General features: G+C 38.0%; 1 protein-coding gene across 2 annotated transcripts in view; it reads left to right on the plus strand.

Annotated features, from left to right (window-relative positions):
• nkd2b (NKD inhibitor of WNT signaling pathway 2b) overlaps positions 1-19,571 on the plus strand; it is a 31,645-nt gene extending 12,074 nt beyond the window's left edge. The window contains exons 4-10 of one of the 2 annotated variants that reach the window (XM_053487511.1): positions 15,885-15,945; positions 16,306-16,415; positions 16,846-16,941; positions 17,188-17,341; positions 17,488-17,572; positions 18,203-18,306; positions 18,630-19,570. In XM_053487511.1, coding sequence (XP_053343486.1) covers positions 15,885-15,945; positions 16,306-16,415; positions 16,846-16,941; positions 17,188-17,341; positions 17,488-17,572; positions 18,203-18,306; positions 18,630-19,099 — 1,080 coding nt within the window. In that variant the 3' untranslated portion in view covers positions 19,100-19,570. Of the gene's footprint in view, positions 1-15,884; positions 15,946-16,305; positions 16,416-16,845; positions 16,942-17,187; positions 17,342-17,487; positions 17,573-18,202; positions 18,307-18,623 lie in introns of both variants that reach the window. The other variant, XM_053487512.1, reaches the window with a different exon arrangement.
• Positions 19,572-19,859: the final 288 nt, after the last annotated feature.

Raw genomic sequence — 19,859 nt, forward strand, 5'->3', positions numbered from 1 at the left:
TCATAACAGGACCAGCCCATCTTTTTACACGTTAGCCACAAATTCATAAATTTTAATGCGCAATTATCAGTCGGGATAATCACACATACAGTCTGTGTACAGTCCATTTCTAGGATTTTTGATTCGTAAAGCGTACTTTTTTCCAATAAAAAAAATTCCTTTTTGAATCCGAGCATGAAATTATTATCACGCTCTTTGTTGCATTTAACATGCAATGTTTCCGAGGTCTAATAGTTTTTGGTTTAAACATCCTTTCTTGAACCACTGTTTATCTTGTCAGTGTCACAGCACAAGAAAAACCCAAAGTACAAGTTTCCAAACCGCTGCTCTGAGAAGAGCCTCCCTGTCTTGGGCCTCCAGCGTACACATACACACACATACACACACACGCACACACAAAACATGTGTAGGTATAGCCATTATTCTGCTCGTAAAGCTTCTCGCACACATCTGAGAGTGGTTAGCTGTTGAAACACATGCTGCTTCAAAGCGGCCGAGGAAAAGGAGAGACTGGTTTTCTTCCAACATCCAACATTCCTCCCAGATTGGGAATGGCTGCAAAGAGGCTGCTCTAAAAAAAATTAAAATAAATTGTACCAACCCGCTCTCGCCAGCACAACACTCTTCCTGTTCGGCCATAGTGAACATCACATACCTGTATGATTTATGCATATTTATATCTTCAGTGATAAGGTACAGGTGTGGTTTATAAGTGTTCCTGTTTTGTAGATGCACTCACTGGCTCCAGCTGTCAAAGTAAAGGTGACTTTGTAGGCATGGTGGCTAACTGTAGGCCATCTGGTGAGTTTATCAGCCCCCTAGGGATACGGAGCACCATAGGAGGGTTTTTGGGTGGAGGACTTTTCTCAGCGCCATAGTGACTCTGGTGCAATAGTGCCATTTTGGTGCGAAATATGATCGGGACAATATATTTCAATATATTTATAACATCTTTAGTTGAGACTTTTAAGTAATTTGAGGAACTTTCAAAGCCAGAAATCACACACATTTCCGTTAGGTCTGGCTTTTCTTGCTTCAGTGTTTTTCCAGTATGTCATGGATGCATAGGAGCAAATTACAATATAATAAAATAACACCGTCTGGCTTAAACCATGCGCTCTTGGACAAATACGTGCATAAAACAGATAGCGGCATTGCGCTACACCCCTACTGGCCATTTTTCTGGTTGCAGAAATCCCTGTTTCATATTTATGTAACGTCTCTTTCACAACCTATGGCTCCGACACAGAATCCTGCTTTAAAGCGGAGAGAGGGGCCGTACGAAGGGGTGCGGCGGAGACGGCAGCTGAAATAAAACACTGTTCTATGTCACCTTGATGTCACCTATGGCCACGCTGTTTCTTTCACCCGCTTCCTCGCTTACTTCAAACGCAGACGGGCGTCTGATTTTCCCTCCACACTCAAACTTTCTTCAAATAAACAGACGGTTTTGCTGAACACACAGAGTCTGTCTGCGATCCGGGCAGACATTTAACACACCCCAACGTGCTCAAGAACACAGTGATCTGGGTTTTCTTTGGGCATTTTGTGGAAAATGACAGGAAGAATTGGGGATTGAGAGTCTGCCTGGGATAGTTTTTTTGCAGGAGACTTGTGATTTTGTAATCAAGACGACTTTCCTGAGGTTTCGCACCTGTCTGACCAGTTTCTTAAGACGTTTTTTTCATCAGGATGTACCGATGAAACGATATCATGGCTTGAAAATTCCTTGATCAAAGCTTGATCAGAAAATATTGTGTGAAAAATTGCATATGAATGTTTTTTTATGCAGCATAGTTTAAAAAAAAAAAAAAAAAAAACCCACCTAATTAGATTTAACATATTTTAAACAGCTTTCAAATTTTTATAAAAAAAAAAAAAGATGTTGCAAATTTGATGCTGCATAAACAGAAATGTCTTGCAGTATGTCAGGTTTATCTTATTTTTTAATAAATTTGCGGCACATTTCTGACGATGAGAGACGCAGCGGCAGACGTATCTGTCCTGCTCCGTCTCTGCGATTTACATCCTAACGTCTCTTTCGTGTTGATACAGGCCTGGCTGATGGTATCAGGCTCAAGAATGTCACTGTATCAGCACATCTCTGTGTCTTTACCCCTATCCTCACACCACATACTCATATGGGGCGAAACCCAATTGTCTCCTCCTGTTTCACTGAAATCATTATCTCTTGGCTCTTCAGCTCACATGTGATGAGCTACACCACGTTTAAGTTCACATCCCTGAAGTTCTGCACTTGAAAACAATGTTTGTGCTTCTGACTAAGGATCTGGCAATGTACTTTTAGGAACTTTTTTTAAGTAGTGCTTGAAGTCATATATTCTGTTTGTGTAATATCTGTACATTGTGGACATTTTCAAATTCTAATAATTATGCGTCTAATGAAAAGAAATGAATTGATCAATGAATTATGGAGAGCATGAATCCTCTGCACGTGAAGTGACTCATAACTTCTGACCAAATGCCAGACAAACATCATACGGCATATGGTTCCCGTGGTAACTATGGTCGCTGTGATCTACAGTACCTGGGAAAAAATGGCATAGAAGTTGGGCATTTTAGTCAGCTTTGGAGCTTTCTGGTTAAAATGACACCTACAGAATGTGGCACTCGCCATGCATTTTGTTCAGGTATAAAATCTCACTTTATAGCATATTTTAAAATGTATTTTGTTTCTTACAGACAAGAACGCACATTATGTTTTTGACTGTTTATAAATATTATAAATAAAATAAATATTTTTTTTTTTTTAGAGTTTTAATGCTTTTACAATTGAATCCTTATTCATAATGTTATAATATTAAAAAATATATATATTCTGAGAATCAAATAATATTGAACAATAAAGTCAGCTTTGTGAATCAAATTATTATCTTTTACATTCTTTATTAATCTACATCTTTAGTATTAGTTACTTAATGTTTGAAAGTGCATCATTTTCGAATCAATAACCTTGATTAATTTGCATTAAAACACAACAATGAGAAAATCCATAAAAATAAACGCCTGGTTTGCTAGTGAAACCCCTTCTGTAGTCCTTGAAAACAAAGATCTGTTCCTGAATTACACAATAATACTACAAACCACAATTTAAAATTATAGTACGTAATGATTGTGAAACAAGAAATCATTGATGGAACAGACCTAGTGCGGATTTCTGCATGTTTGAAGTGAACTGTGCTGGAACGTGCGCATGATATCCTCCGAAATATGAAACATGAATCTTTAAACAAGAACAAATTCACATGATTTAACACGAAACTTGACAACACAGGTTTTTTTTTTTTTTTAAATACATCCAAACAAGTTCACTGCAAGGTGAGATGTCTGTTTTTTTTTTCCGTAATAGCTTCCTTTTATTTCAAGGGTATATCAAGGGTCATACAGATAAGTAACAAGAGGATCCAGGCTTTTTGGCATCCCCGAGTTGTAATTGTTTAGCTGTAGGTGAACTCCTTGTTCTCACTCCATTTACCAGGTGCGAGCAGGTGTGCATCATCGACTGCGGTTCACACACGCCGCGCTTCGCCGTAGCCCTGACTCGAACTCGATTCGGCAGGCACAGACAGATTGAAGGAGGATCTTTGATCTCGGCTTCTCGCCATGGATGAATTACACTACAGAATTTCACACAACACATACAAAACCTGTTTCTCGGGTCAGTGCTGAGATGTTTGCACAGTGGAAGAGCAAACGCACCATTATGAGTCACCGCCTTCCTTTTTTTAGGTTTTCCTCAGAGTGTGAAGAAATGCTTATATTATATTGTATACAAAAGGGTGTTATGCAATATTTGTTTTTTTAAATGCACAGTTAACGTTAGTACTATGCTCTATATAAACACACACACACAAAAAAAATAACCCAAGGGTAGAAATGGAAGAACTGTCAGTGTTCCTGATTGAATTCCTCAGTCTCAGTCTCAGCTACACCACTCCAAGTCACTCCAGATTATTTAATTTTGAAGTATCTATATTAAATGATCTGTTCCTTCCAATACTTCAATACATTATCGGCATCACTTTAATTAAAAAGTTATGTCGAGCGTAGTTCAGTCAGACAGCTTTTTTCCCACGCGCCTCCATGTCCAGCCTACAGAGACAACTCTGTGCAGTGTGTATCTATCTGTTGACCCGGTGATGACCTCTGACCCACGTGAGGAACTTCACAGCTCACCCACGCTGCAAATTGTGATCACTGCAGGGTCCAAACAGGATTGAACAACACACAGTTGTTCACGTGGGGACGGGGGACGGGGCGGCAGGGGACGGGGGTGTTGTATTTGGAAAAGCGACTGTTTCAAACAAACAAAGAATCGTTATTTTAAATATGTGTATGAGAGAAAACTGTAGACGTCAGGCGCTGTGGTATATGTCGTAATTGATAAGTAATAATGATTTCTCTGCTATACATAATATGTTCTTAAAGTTAGAAAACAGAGACGTTTGGTTTGTATGTTGTGTCCACTGTCCGTTATTGTTTCCACTGAATGTAGAGCACGAATGCACCATTGTAAAGCAGAAAGGTCGGACTGTTGTAAGTCAGGGACTGTCGGAAGTATTTAGCATATAGCTGTGTTGTGTTTTTTTTCAATTACATCTTTTATTGAAACAATACAAATAGAATACAAAATATATTAAATACATTTAGCAATAACAACAAAAAAGCATTAATTACAACAAATCAAACACAAAGGACAAAGAACTCTAAATTTGAGAGGATCGATATGATGTATAAACAGTGAAAAAGCTGTAGCAAGAGACACATTACTTCAATTAAAAATATAATGTCATAATAATATAGAAGTCTTTTATTTTTCTTATTAAGTAGAATTAGTTTTAGAGAATTAAAAAGTAAGGAGAATGAAAAGAGGGAAATACAATTGTTTCTTTTTAATTCTCTGTTTTTGTAAAATATTTTGCATTTAAAACAAAATAATTAACTAGAAATTCAAGCGGCTTATTTTCTCATAATAAAAAATTATATCTTTAATGCTAAAGGAGTGAGAGACACTGGGGTGGTCCAAGAGGTGGTGTTTTAAGAGAATTAAGATTTTTTTTTTTTTTTTCTCACACTCAAAGAACAAATGAATCAAAGTTTCATCTAATGTACCACAGAAAGAACATTTATTCTCTACCTCCAAATATCTAGGTAAAACAGAATTTCCCGGGTAGATCTTGTGGAGAATCTTAGAATGATGCAGTATTTATTAGGCATAAGCCAGGCTTTATGCCAGTTAATATCTTGAGTATAGATCTCCAATAAAATTTCCCACTCGGAGTAATTCTTCTTTGAGTTTGAAAAATCCGGTGAATGTGTTTATTATTGCATTTTTTGTATCAGTTATATCAATACCATCTAACATTCATTTAGATTGTCTGATCTCATATGAACCGTAAGCTGGGTGACTCGTAATGAGAACAATTAAACTGGGGCGAATAGCTCTCATTAATATATTAAATTCTTTAGCAGTTACTGGAAGTCCATAGAGAGTCAGGAACTGCTCGCATGTCAACATATTGCCAGATTTGTCAAACAAAGAAAGAATGTTAGAAATGTTATTATCGAACCATCTGGGGGAAAAAAAAAGAGATTTATTACGAACCATAATTGGTTCATTGTTCCAAATGGGATGTGAGGAGAGAAGTTGTGAGAAAAACATAGTTTTCAGGCAAGAAGACACTGCTGGTGAAATTTGGATACCTTAATTGGTAATTTAGAAGGGGAATAATTACATTTTAAGACCAAGGAGAGACCGCCATCCTGGAGAGACCACCTATCATGTTAAACATATTTGGAATAAAGAACCATAATGAATTACCATGAGTAAGACATCTTTTAATCCAGCTAACTCTAAACGTTTTTAAATTCTAAGAAATCCAGGCCCCCTTGAGTTGAGTTAACTGTCATGTTCTCAGTACCCAAAAGCCCACATTGTTTTCAAACCACATATCTAGTAGAGACGGAGCAACAGATTGATTCTGATATGTATCGCTACACTGACCCAAAATTTGGTTTAGACTTGTAACAAAACCTAAAAAAGATCATTGTGATACTAACAAAATGTCAATTCAAATTGAATTGACACTTGGGTATCATAATAATATCGTATTAGTAATGTAATAAGGGTGACTCTTACAACCGTTTGTTCTCAACCACTAGTCCCAAAACATAAGCCTCGAGCAATAGTAATATCCAACATGAATAGAAATTTTTATGAAGCATCAAATCATACCATTTGAATATATTGAACCTATTACCCATAATTCATTGCAGGCTTTTTCTATATGAGAAGTGGCACCAAATGTAAAATAAATGATTGTGTTATACAATAAAGTATAAAGTTTGCATCGGTTCATCTGATATTTTTAAATATACTCTGATTATATCACAATGAGAACTATAAGCAAATATGATGCCGTGCCGTTCCAGAGAACATCGTGCAGTCTCTCTACTAAGGAAGTGGTATTGTAGAAACGTTGCCCCCCTCTGATAAACACACAGCTCTGAAACATAAACACGCATTTCAAGGGTTTACATGCTGTTTACACTTCTATTGTTTCTAAAGATACAACATATTTCATGTTTGACATTTGAATTGGAATAGCCGTGTTTGGAAAATTTGAGTTTAGGAAGGATTGTAACTGTTGGAAAGTACAAAGGGTAATGGAAGGATAGAAAAAGTACATACAGCTCATTGTGATCCAATGGAAAAAAAGTTCAGAACCGTGGTCCAGCCTATCATTTATGATTTTTGTTACAGCTAAGGACTACAACCTGTGCTTTTCTGAAATGACCCCTGAAAATTATGTTTACCTTAAAAATATCCTTTGAAAATTATGTTCCTTTTAAAAACAACCCCTGGAAACTATGCTTTTTTTGAAACAACTCCTGAAAATGACGCTTTTCTTAAACGACCCCTGAAAAGTACTCTTTTAAATTACGCTTTTCTGAAACATCCTCTTAAAACTCTACATTTTCTAAAACAAACAAACAAACAAACAAAAAAAATCCCTGATAACTTCACTTTTTTTGAATGACAGCTGAAATCTTCACTTTGGAATAAACCTTAGATTTACCAGCTAAATATCAGTGGTTGTTTGCTGACGTGTGTTTAAGTGCTCGGTGACTCCCATGTGGACTTACTGAGGTCTTCAGCACTCAGGTTTAAACGTAGACCTTTAAAATGGTTTGCAGAGTTCCTCATGCTTCGAAGAACAGTATGGTACATTTATTTTTGGAGTGTGCAAGGAAAAGGGGCTAAAGGGCTCTTAACGGGGCCCCTAACATCTGGGAGAGATTTTCATTCAGGCAGAAGTTGGAGCTGCACTCACTCGCTTGCTCTCAATAGGATGCAGACGGGAACTACGGCTGAAATGAAGAAAACACAAAGCTCTCGGTTCCCCTTGTCTCCCTCTCACCGGATTATTACACAAGCACTCAGGTTAGGACACAGGCGAATACGCTGCTGCAATTTGATATATGAACAAAGCTGGCAGTGACGCGTGTGTGTGAGTCCAGCCGTGAACAGATGACGCCCTGATTTAGGGCTTAGTGAAACTTCAAAAGGCAGGGCCGAATCTCCGTCTCCTCTGCGACCCCCGCTCTCTGCGCAGCTGTTGTTTCAGTGTGACCAAAGAGCTTCCTGAGTGCTTTATGTGCTGCCAAGGCAAAGTTCTGCCTCACTTTTGACCTCAGGGTAAAAAAAAAAAAAAAAAAGCAATGCTGTGTGTGCAAACAGCATTGTGGCCTTTTGTTTATAGAGAGACGTGTGAACACAGATCTAAAGTAGATCAAATTTAAAATGATCAAATGGTATTTAAAAGAGTCAGAAATGGCGTTGCGAGTCTGTACGTTTCTACTCATGAAAAACGGTTGTTGGTTTTTCAATAAACACAAATAATGGAGAGCTCAATTGCTGTCGTGGAAGAGGAAGATAAAGGCACTACGGAATTGGTTATTTTCCCTAAACAGCGTGCCACACCATAGATTACAAAGATATTTTGAAAGTTGTTATGCTTTTATGATGTACTAATCTTTAAAATTAGTTTTGGGACTTGACTTATGATAAGATTTTTTAGCAGCTCTATGAAACAGCAATTATCAATCAATCTGGTGCTGTAATTTATGTAGATATGCTGCTGTGTATGAATGTCAAATGGTACCATATATTATCTTTGATCTTTTTCCATAAATTAGGAAAAGTAACATAACGATTTCCTTGATTTTCAGTTTACATTGCTGCTTATATTTTGTTTAAACAAGAAAATCTTTAAAAAAAAAATGATGAAAGTCTGCACACCACACCACACCCTGCTTCTTGTCTTCAAGTCGATCACATCTGGTTTTGAGTCGGAGCCGAGTTTCCTGTGTAGCCAATAAGACGGCTTCACCGCCTCTCCTGTTACAGGTCACTGGATCGAGGGATTTCTGTGTTTTCTTTTCATCATTCTGGCGTCCCTTTGACGTTCCAGCAAGAGCTTTGACCTTCTTTACAAGACATTCTTCAGTCAGACGAGTTCTGTTTGGGGAACTTAAAAAGGAACTTGACGATTATTGGTTCAAAATCAGCATCGAGGGTCTGCACAAACCTCTCAATAATAATAATTATGACCTTCTGTATGGACAGAACATACGACACACTTCTGTCATCCTTGCTTTTTAAGCTGCTCAAAAAGCAGTATGGTTGTGCACTCGCTCACATGTGGACATGCGTGAATATTCCTCATCGTGCAAAAATCCGAGATTTCAAGCCAAGTTGAAAATAACAGAGATATCAGCAAACTTCCTCCTGTATTTCATTATGTTGAAGATTTGAAAAACATGTTCGGAGAGAGTCATAAAAGGAACAAGGAAGATACATGTGTGAGAGTGTACGCACGTGCGTCTGTGTCCTTTTACTTGGAGATATGAGGTGCTTAATTGGTTCTGTTAATTAAGTCAACCACATCAATCCCCATGCTGAGCAAGTATAGGCATCTGTTTGAGCTCAAATTCCTCAGCGTGGGATTGTTTTAAAATAAAACTCTGAAGGTATGCTGTAGTTGTTGGTGCCATGGCTGAAGAAATGTTCACAGTATCGCTGTATACATTGTTTAAGAGCATGCTGTTTCAGGATATTAATCAATCCCAGGGTTAGAATTCAGTGTAGAATTGTGGATCCTGGAGTTTAACCGGAACAGCAGGTCCAGGATCCGTGATGTCGCCTTAATCCAATGTCGAGAAACGTCCACGAAGCAAATCATTTACGTTACAGCAGCTATAAGCAGTTACTCCCTCACTGAACTCTCTATTCTTCTGTTTGAAATTCGGATCTAATTTGTTGCATTGCATTCTGGGTGAATTCTGCATGAAATAATTCATCTTTCCAAGTAAAAGTACACTTGGATGGACAAATTCTAAACAAATACTGACAGCCATAGTTGTACAGAACAGTGTGTGATTAGAGACCAGATTTTATTCTAAACGTTTCCCCCTTTCATTTTCTGCCGTCTCTTTAGATTATGCATATAAATGTGGATTTTTTACTTTGGGAAAGATCCTGGCTGCGTTTAGTACAAATTTTAAAAATATTTTACCAGACAGGCCAAGGCATCTTTTACAGATCTCGGTATCTTAATCTCTTTATCTTTATCTCTGTATCTTTATCTATCATCATGTCTCTTTTTCATAAATCTTGTCTTGGCTGCATGCTGGCTGCACTGTGTGACATTAATTGTGCCAAAGATACTTTTAAAAAAACAAAACACTTCTCAGTTTCTGTCGACGTGAACACGAAGACTATTGCGTTTCTATGTCATGAAGAATTCGCTGCTTCGACTCCAGATGGCTTCTCTACCATCCATCACTTCTCGTAAATGCACGTCGGTTTGTTTGTTGTGCGCGGTTTTGTTAATGTCACTCGTTTTGGTTGCTGGATTTGTTTTTCTGGTTATTAGCTACAGATCCCAGCTGGAATTAGGGCTTTGTTTTTCTCTGCTCTTAATTAAACATATGGGCAGCACATTGTCGATGGAGCTTGTGGTTGTGTGCAGTGCCAAATATCTGCTCTGATGTGTGTTTGTGTATTAAAAGAAAAAAACCTAAATGAGTTTTAATGATGTAACACGTTCAAACTCATCGCTCTTGAATTCTGTAATCTGATTGATGGAATGGTGAAGATTCGTTTTTTTATAAAAGCAACTTTGACAGTATATCAGATTTAGACCTGATCAAATACATTAATCAAATACATGACAGTTTCTATAATATAAAGTTATTCAGGGCATCTCTGGGGGATTTAAAGAGCCACCTACACTCATTTATGCTGAAATAAGAAAAATAAATCCAAACATACCATTTTTGCATAAAGAACATAGCTGCCTAATTTTATTAATACGCAATTAGCAATTAATTAATTATCTACATTGTGTGATGTCAGTGGAGGAAGTCTAGACTGGGAACTTAATCCAAAGAATTACTGTGTAAACACACTGGATCAGACACAAAGTTTTGTTTTATCGGTTTCTAAAAGCTTAAAACAATATAAACAGTGTGAATGGAGAATATCAGTTTTAACCATATGTGTTGCAAATCTGTGATATCAGTTTGAAACAGGATGTCCAACTCATGCTATAGTACAGACTGGGACTAAACGCTGACTTCCTTCCTCCCTGGGAAAGAAAAATCTTCAGAGAATCTTTTCCTGTGAGACTTCAAAATGTTTCTTTGTAAGACAAATCTGACGAATTTTTTATTCAGATTAAGTTTTAACACAGTCTTTACACTTCTTTTGCAGCAACTAGTAAATGACGAGGCTGTGGCACTTTAAATATAATCATATGTAAAACCACATATAATCATTTCAATGCAAATCATCTTAATGCAAGTTTTCTCAGCGTTTTTATTCTTTTTGGAGAAGGAGTCTCCAGTGTCAGTCAATCTAAATGATTTTCTTTTCCAACATGGAGAGCTTTGTGTGTAATAACATTATAAGAAAAATGGGAAGTACAGATGTATAACATTAAACATAATTATAAATGGAAAAACTTCCCCATTTTTTAAATAAATAAAATTCTCTTTCACTTTAATCTTTTTATTCCTGTCTGTCAGATTCAATCTTATTTTTCTTCCTTTTTTTTCTTAGCATTTCTTTTAATTTTCTTTCATTGTTGTCAAACTTTCCATAAATTAATCTCTGATTTCTTTCGGTCTTTTGTTCTCTCGCAGTCAAATTTGTATATTTAGCAGTGCTTAATTAATTAATGAATGAATGAATTAATTGATTGATTGATCCTATTACATTACTGTAATTAGAGAATGGTGTAACTCTGCAGCAAACAAAACCTAACAATGTCATGATTTTATGACCATGCTGATTTGGCTCATGGTGTTGTTCTATCCACAAATATGTGTTTTTTTTATTACTATTTGAAAGAAAACCATCTTTTTGTTCTCCATTTCCTTTTCTTTTCTCATGCACTGCCCTTTTCACTGCCTTGTGTTTTTCCTCCTCCAAATTTAATCCTTTGTCTTCGTTTCAGTCCCAAATGTCCGGTCTTCCTCACTCAGTACCCTATTGATGACCTATGACCCTTGATCTCTGATCTCTGTCAGCTCCCCTGTAGAGCGGTTCCTTGTAGAGCTGTCTTCACAATCTCTCTATCAGCCTGAATAGATCTTTTCTACATGCTTGATATTGGGGGGGATTTTATATATGTTTTATATATGTTATATATGTATACAGTATATGTATTATAATTTGGTTAGAAGTTGTGCAAAATTTAAAATACCTACAGTACATACACACTACCGCTTAGAAGTTTGGGATCACTTGCAAAATTCTTTGTTTTCGTTTAGTGATTTATTTTATACATTCTTCAACAATAACACATATTGGATTAGGTAATTACGTAACAACAAGAAAAACAACAGTTGTTATTTTAAGACACAGAGGTCAGCCTTTCTGTAATATTTCTTGCAAGAACAGTATTGTCAAGTGCATTTGCAAAATCCGTCAAGCACCATAATGAAACTGGCTCTCATGAAGACCATCCCAGGAGGGCGAGACCAAAACCTACCTCTGACGCAGACGAGAAGTTCATTTAGAGTTATCAGCCTGAAAAATGACCAATTAACAGCCCCTCAGATTAGAGGCGTTATAAAGTCTTTACAGAGCAGAAGTAGCAGAAACATCTCACCATTAACTGTTCAAAGGAGAGTAATGCATATTTTTGGACGCCTTCAGCAATAAAAATCAGGAACCATCATGGAGTTAGAAAGTGATCCCAAACTTTTGAACGGTAGTTTATATTGAATAGGGATATTCCTAAAATCGTGATACTTACAGAATCGCAATACAAATTAAACTTGATATTGTACTTTACTGATCATAAAAAAATGAAGTAACTCATATAGTCTCCTCAATCATGATTCTAGTGCGACTGCCATAAACGTGATCTCAAGCGCGCATATGTATGTGCACGCATGTGCATGTGTGCTTTAAGTCTGTCTTTTTTCCCCCTTATAACCCCGAACAAGTTAGGATTCATAAGTCTGTGCATGTGGTTTGGGATTTTTGTGGTGCAGGTTTTCCTGATGAGCTCCATGACAGATGATCTCCGTTTCTCTGGTTTCTCATCCTTCCCTGTAGAGCTGCTAACTTTTAATCGCTTCCATCTCACCATGGAGGAATGTTCCACTGATTTTATAGCCATATGCGCAGTCTTTCAGCACCTCATACACATACAGTACGTACTGCTTACAAGTTAAAATAACTATGAAATAATGATTAATTACTGAAAAGTCTCCTGTGAGTGTTGCTGTGTCACACAGTTCATTAATCAAAGGGTATGGTACGTCATTTGAGTATTCATTTTTACACACAAAATGAAAAATGTACCTGCTATAAATTCAGATTCCTTTATTTACATTACTCTTACTAGACACTTTATTATGCACACTACAAATATACTCCCCTTTTTTCCCTCTCAGAACAGCTTCTCAGCATTACAGCATGGATTACACACAGTATCATAAACGATCCTCGGTTCTGAGATGCTTTTCAGCTCACCATGATTGTGAAGAGTGATTATTTGTGCTGTCGGAGGCGTTTGTATCAGGTTGAAGCGGTCCGTCAATCCAGTCAGCAGTTTCTGAAAAAGCAGCGTAGCAGCAACATGGTCAAAGTCCATGACTGAAGTTACATTTTTCACATCAAGCATTCTGGTGTGTAATGTGTGAGCACTGACTGAAGCTCTTTATCTCTTTCCTGATGTCTTGTGCTTATGGGTTTAATTCGCTTACAGGGTTACTTGCGTAGTTGAAGCTGAGTAGCTGTACAGAATTTCTGATATAGATTTACCAGACTATTTACCTTCTATGCATGTACACGATTTCATTAAGAATTTCTCAAATTTAAACTAAATAAGTATGACAGGGTCAACTGAAATACCCAAATAATTGGTTCGACTGCATGGGCTGCTTCAGGGAGGGGTTGGAGTGCTGATTAGCTTAGGATAATCATAGACATCAAAAAACATAGAGAGAAAAAGAGAAAAATCTAAACTGAGGCCGATTTAGTATATTGATAGACGATGGGTTTCCTGTTGAGTCTAGTTCCTCTAAAGGTTTCTTCCTATTGTTTTCTCTGGGAGTTTTACATCGCCATCGTTGGCTTTTTCCTTAGGGACAACAGTTTATTTGTTATACAGTTTATAAATTTTCCATATGTTACATTTTTTTTAAATAAATGTTTTATTCTGTAACGCTGCTTTGCGACAATCACAAAGTGCTGTACAAGTAAAATTTAATTCAATCAAACTTAATTGAATTGATTTTTGGTGCGAATACTATAATTTATACATTGAAAAATATATACAATAATAAAACAGATAACAGGTTGATCTGCTTCAGCCAATAAACAATCAACTTTTTTCTATGAACTTCTATGAACTCATTACATTTAGATATCTCTATGGATGCTCATTCATATAACAATAGAGCTACAGAATAGAACACTCTTGTTATCTGGCAGCGCGAGTTTGTTATCTCTGATTCAAACCTGTGTGTTCGGCCTGCTGCTTGTGTGCAAGCCCTGGCTGGGGTTATCTTAACATCTGTATCCTATGGGCTGAATATCTCCCCTTGTGTTTAACACAAAATACCACTATTACTGTGATGAAGTGGGTATTTAGTATGTGCGCATATGGGTTTGCTTTTGTGTGTATGCGTGTATGTTTGCGTTGCAAACTGTGGCGAGAGAGAAATTAAAAGTTAAGCAACCTCACAGCCAGCAGTGCTTGAATGCTTTTATGTACCATTCCTTTTATTTAGCTCTTTAGCTTCAACCACCAAATAGTTAATATTAACTTTTTGACACTATAAGGAAATTGTAATTTCATGTTAATCTGCCCTACACGACCTCTCAATAAACTGTGTACAAACATTATAAGGGAAAAATAAAGTTTGAAAGGATATAACAGAATGTTGGTGACTCTGGTGCATGTACAGTATGTAGGTTGAGTACAGTTAGTGTTCATCTTTATTCTGTAACGTGTCTTATTTAACTAGTTTCTCTTTAACCAGTGTTAATAGCTTTAGAAAGAGTTTTATATAATTACTACAGTTTGGCACAGAACGAATAAACATTGCAGAGTTTACGCCAACCAGAGATGGCGCTTCATGGCCATGTGTAACAAACATGACTGTATTAAAAAAAAAACTGGACAAACTTATCCATGACATCACCCATTGGTTTTCTGAAAAGCGGTTTTGATGTTTAAAGGTAGCTCTGATCATCGCCTCCTTGGCGGGATCTGACTCGGCCTAAACCCAGTTTCATCCATAATTGGACAAATGAACATAATGAACAGAGCCTGGCTGTTTTATGGAACCCAACTCCTTATGCAGAGCGACTTACATTTTTATCGCATTATACATCTGAGCAGTTGACGGTTTAGGTCCTTGCTCAAAGACCCAGCAGGGACAACTTGGTGGTCATGGAGTTTTAAACCTTCCGTACCGTAGTCCAATGCCTTAACCACTGAGCTACCCCTGACCGCCCACAAGCTAGCAAGCTTAGCCTTAGCTTAGCTAAAATGCTAAGGTGACTAGCATTAATTTATACTTCACATTTCATTGAATTCCTTCATAGGTACCCTACCATTGTCTTGTGTCAACCTTTTCATTTCCTGTGTTAAGTTAAACTAACAAATTGGCCACGCACCTAATTTACATAACTGTATGGCTTAACGAAGTTTAACAGACAAATTCACTCTCGTACCGTTGCCATGAATGGGAAAATCTAGCTATTGTGACCAGCATGATGCATGCTTATTGGCACTTTGGTGTGGGATTTATTTTTTAAATCACAAGGTAAGAAATCACAAGTGGCACAGAGTGAACAGAGCTAGAAGACACTAGCTTGACACTAGAACAATCAAACCTGTCATCTTCTTGGTGGTTGCCAGAGAGTGTGATTATAAATAATTGATGCAGTGAAAAAAAAGACACAATAATGAATGTGATCAGATCATGAAAAGGGAGTCCCGGGATCAGCCTGGGACAGTCAAGAGGAGAAAAGCTTTTGTTAAACACATTTACAGAGGCTAAAGGTCAAACACAGGGAAGGTTTAAATGTGGACTTTTGTCATTTGGATATTTAGATGTGACTATTTGAATAGAATTGATCTGGACATCTATGTTCTGACAGCTCCAATAATATTGTATAAAAATGCACATTCAGTTGAAATATGGTATTTCTTGGCATGCCATTCACTCCTACAGAGACGTGATCATGAAACATGATAAGCGGACAGATGTGCAGTGTGTCATCTCACTAACATCTCTCTCTCTCTCTCTCTCTCTCTCTCTCTCATTATTAGGACTTAGGCAACTGTGACTTTAAGGAAGGACAGTTTGGAGACCAACACTGCCCCCTAGAGGGTATGTACACAAATACACACACTTCCCTTTGACCAAACTGGTACTGCGTAGACTAGTTAGGTTTCCATCCAAGTGTAATTATCTGGAAACATGTCAAAACATGATTGATTTTTTTTAACCTTTAAATTAAAGGCATTTTAATAACATCAGGAAATCAAATGAATAAGTTCTTTATGTGTTTTTTTTGCCAATGAGATAAATTGTTGATCATATTTGCATCCTAGTAAAGACCTCGCAACAGCATTGATCATAACATTCATAATGAATCTCATTTTATAGAATGGTTTCTAACACATGACCTGGTGTAATTTGTTTAGCAGCGTGTATGTGATTTGATTGTGTGTGTGTGTGTGTGTGTAGTGGTCTTGCCTCCTGAGAAAGCAGAGGGCTGTGAGAGCTCCTTGCAGTATGGGAACAGTGAGGAAGGAGAGCGAGAGAGCAGCAAAGCGAGGAAACGCATCAGTTTGAATGTAAGAACACACACACACACACACACACACATAATTGCTGTAAATTGCAGATGATTGTTAAACAACATAGTAACAAATTATATACTATGGTTAACATCAAAGTAAAAAGCATACGGTTGGTGACAGAGAGATATAATTGCACTCTCCTGGTTCAAAACATATAAAAAATGTTTTTTTGGACTGTCTCTGTCTGGTCTTGTGCATCCCTTCATTCCAAATGCTTTCCAATTACAGGCGAGTCAATAGACAGACTCTGCCTAATTACTTAATTACTGTGACTGAGAATAGCAAATCAGAGTTTAGGTGCTCTTCAGAGATATGTTCTTTATCTTTAAGAACTAAAGAACAAAGTGTTAATAATACGTCGGAGTATTAAAAAGAGCTTCTCATTTGAGCGCCGCCTGCACGTCTGTGTCTGTGTGTGTAACAGGAGCTGGAGTGTGACGTGTCCGTGGAGGACGACAACAGGCAGGAGTGGGTCTTCACGCTCTACGACTTTGACAACAGCGGCAAAGTGACCAAAGAGGTAAGATATCCCGCTATTCTTTATGAATACTTGAAGACACATATCGCTTTTTATTTTAACACCACGTTGCTCGTGAGTCCACAAATCTGATTGCCCAGGAAGGTGTTGCTTAATTAACAGCACAACCTCCCTCCGTGTGTTTGATTCCTTATTATATTTTATTCATTCATTCATTCATTCATTCATTTCAGAGCTGTTCAATGACGCTTCATTGTTTTTTTTAACGCGCGTTAATACATCCCTCAGGACATGTCGAGTCTGATGCACACCATCTACGACGTAGTGGACGCTTCGGTAAACCAGTCGTGCCACAGTAAAAGCAAAACGTTGCGTGTGAAGCTGACTGTTACACCCGAGCCCAGCCCGCGGCGGAGAGATCACGCCACACACACGGCGACAGGTAAACATGTGGCTAATGTCATCGAACGGATGGAAATCCGTATCACGGCTTGATCTGTCGATTCAGGAGCGTTCTTCTTGAGTAAACACCGCAGTGTAACACAGTGCGGCATAATGTGTGTTTACTTCTTTCTCCTCTCATCTCAGAAAGGGATTGGAACTGCAGCCGTGTGGACGCCACGCAGCAGGAAGAGGGGCGCGGGGGAGACAAACGCCATTCCACACACGTGAGGTTAGAAACCACGAGAGTTTTTTTAAAGCAGCCAAAGTAGGGGTTGTTGAAGCTGGACTGATGGACTGCAGGCAAGATGCAAAAACAGCACAATGATACATACAAAAATGAAGCAGCATTGTGGTTTATCTAGTCACATGCATTTATGTAAAATCTTCAACAGAAGGCAGCTCATCAGAACAGAGATTTTTATTTCTTACCCTCCATGACCCGAACTGACTACATGCTCAGAAAAAGTAGATGACAAAAAAAAAAATGCTTTAAAGGTACCCAAGACAAAGAAGTGCCTTTATTCACCCTGTGTCGAATTCAAAACAGATGCAGCTCTATTCAAAGTGCCGATGTGAAGCAAAACTAGTGAACAAAAACATGTCTATTTAAAGGAGTCTTATTTATAACCATTACGCAATCATTCAAACACAACCGTTCTTGGAATCGGGTCATGTTATTTGCTTATCTGGCACTTGGTAGGAAATAATTTTATGTAAGTGGAACTTTAAACAAGTGTGCTCTTTTGATGATGCACAACACTTTGGTTTTCCCTGGGTGCCTCTACAGAAACCTACTGAAGTAAACGTAGAAGGATGGATTTAATGCATGTAAAAGAGTGTTTTTGTTTCTCCCCCCCAGGGATTCTCTGGAGAGGAATCATTACTGCGTGGATGAGAACACAGAGAGGAGGAATCACTATTTGGACCTGGCCGGCATCGAGAACTACACCTCCAGATTTGAAAGTGAGTGGGTAGTGTTTGGGTGTGTCCCATAACCTCAAGGTTTGACAGAGATATGTATAATTTGGGAAATTTTATATGCATTGCTCATTTCAATCTGCTGTATGTCAAACCTCTAGCCCCATCTTGTGGTTACAAGCAGTATTGAGTTCTCAACATGATCATTAAAACATAGCAGGGCTATTATAGTAGACTAATAATAAACAAAATTCGCATTACAGAACAAAAAGCGTTTTTATATATTTATATATGACAATTGGAGTTTAAGCAAATAAGTATTAAACCAATGTCTCACTTTTTTTTATCTCTGTCTTTCTTAGCCACAGTGCCCCCTACAGTGCAACAGGATAATTCATCCCGCCCGTCTCACTCTCAGAACCGCTCTCGCTCCCATGAGCCTGAATCGCACTCCCAGCAGCGGCGTTCGCAGCTCATCAGCGATCACTGCGCCTCTCGTGCCCTCCACCCCACCAAACCCCCTAAAGTTGCATCTAAAGGGGGCGCAAACAACCCGACAAGAGCCAGCAAGTGTTATGGGCATCATGGTGGGCAGGACGTATATCACCTTCCGCAACAAAGCCAGCATCAGCAGCAAACACACTCCCAGCACCCCCTGCAACACAGCCACAGCAAGAGGCTGAGGTCCAGATCGCAGAGTAAACACACAGTACAGTCGCCTGACCGGGAGCACACACACGCCACAGGGTTTGTGGTGCCCGTGGTGCAGCGGCATGAGCACCATCACCACCATGAGCATCACCATCATCATCACTATCATCACTACCATCAGACATGATTGTGCACACACATACACACACACACACACATAGACACACATGTTGTGTGTTTTATACATGTCAGAACCACAGACAGGTCCAAGTTGTGTGGAAATCAGATGTTTAAAGCTGGACACGTTACTCTGCTCACATTTGCACACTTTTTTACCGACACTCCAAGTGTGTGCCGTCGTTAGACATACTCCAGGTATTCTTCTTTTATCCAATCTCAGGTGAAAACTGCTGCTGTTTAAGCTTTTCAGAGAAACAGCTACCTTTCTCTCTGTTACCTGCTGTGGACTGAGGGCTCTCCTTCTTACCAGGGTACACATCACCACTGCCAGTTAATGCAAAAATATAACCTTGTATGTATAAAACTGTATGAATATAAACCTGTATTGTTTAATTATACAGACATCATATACATATTTATCTTGGTCAGTATGTATGCATATATATATTATCCTGTTTTTTAAGCATATTTTAATAAAATACTTCAGTTTCACATCCTCAGTTTCATTTTTTTTTTAAATTTATTTATTATATGTGATTTCATCATCACTGATGGTCCAGGTTCATGAATCACAGCTCAGAGATTTCATGGGTATTTTTTAAAAGCAATTGAATGGTACAATTATGCAACAGCTAGTTCGTATGTGCTGGCAGAGGAAAAATAATTGATCTGTTGATAATAAGTGGTGTTTGTGGAACCTGTATAAATAAAATTGCACACTCGAGGTTGTGTTGATAGCACAGCTGAGATGCCTTTGGTATTCGCTT

This window comes from Clarias gariepinus, chromosome 26 (assembly GCF_024256425.1).
Source record: "Clarias gariepinus isolate MV-2021 ecotype Netherlands chromosome 26, CGAR_prim_01v2, whole genome shotgun sequence".
In the NCBI taxonomy this organism is placed as follows: domain Eukaryota; kingdom Metazoa; phylum Chordata; class Actinopteri; order Siluriformes; family Clariidae; genus Clarias; species Clarias gariepinus.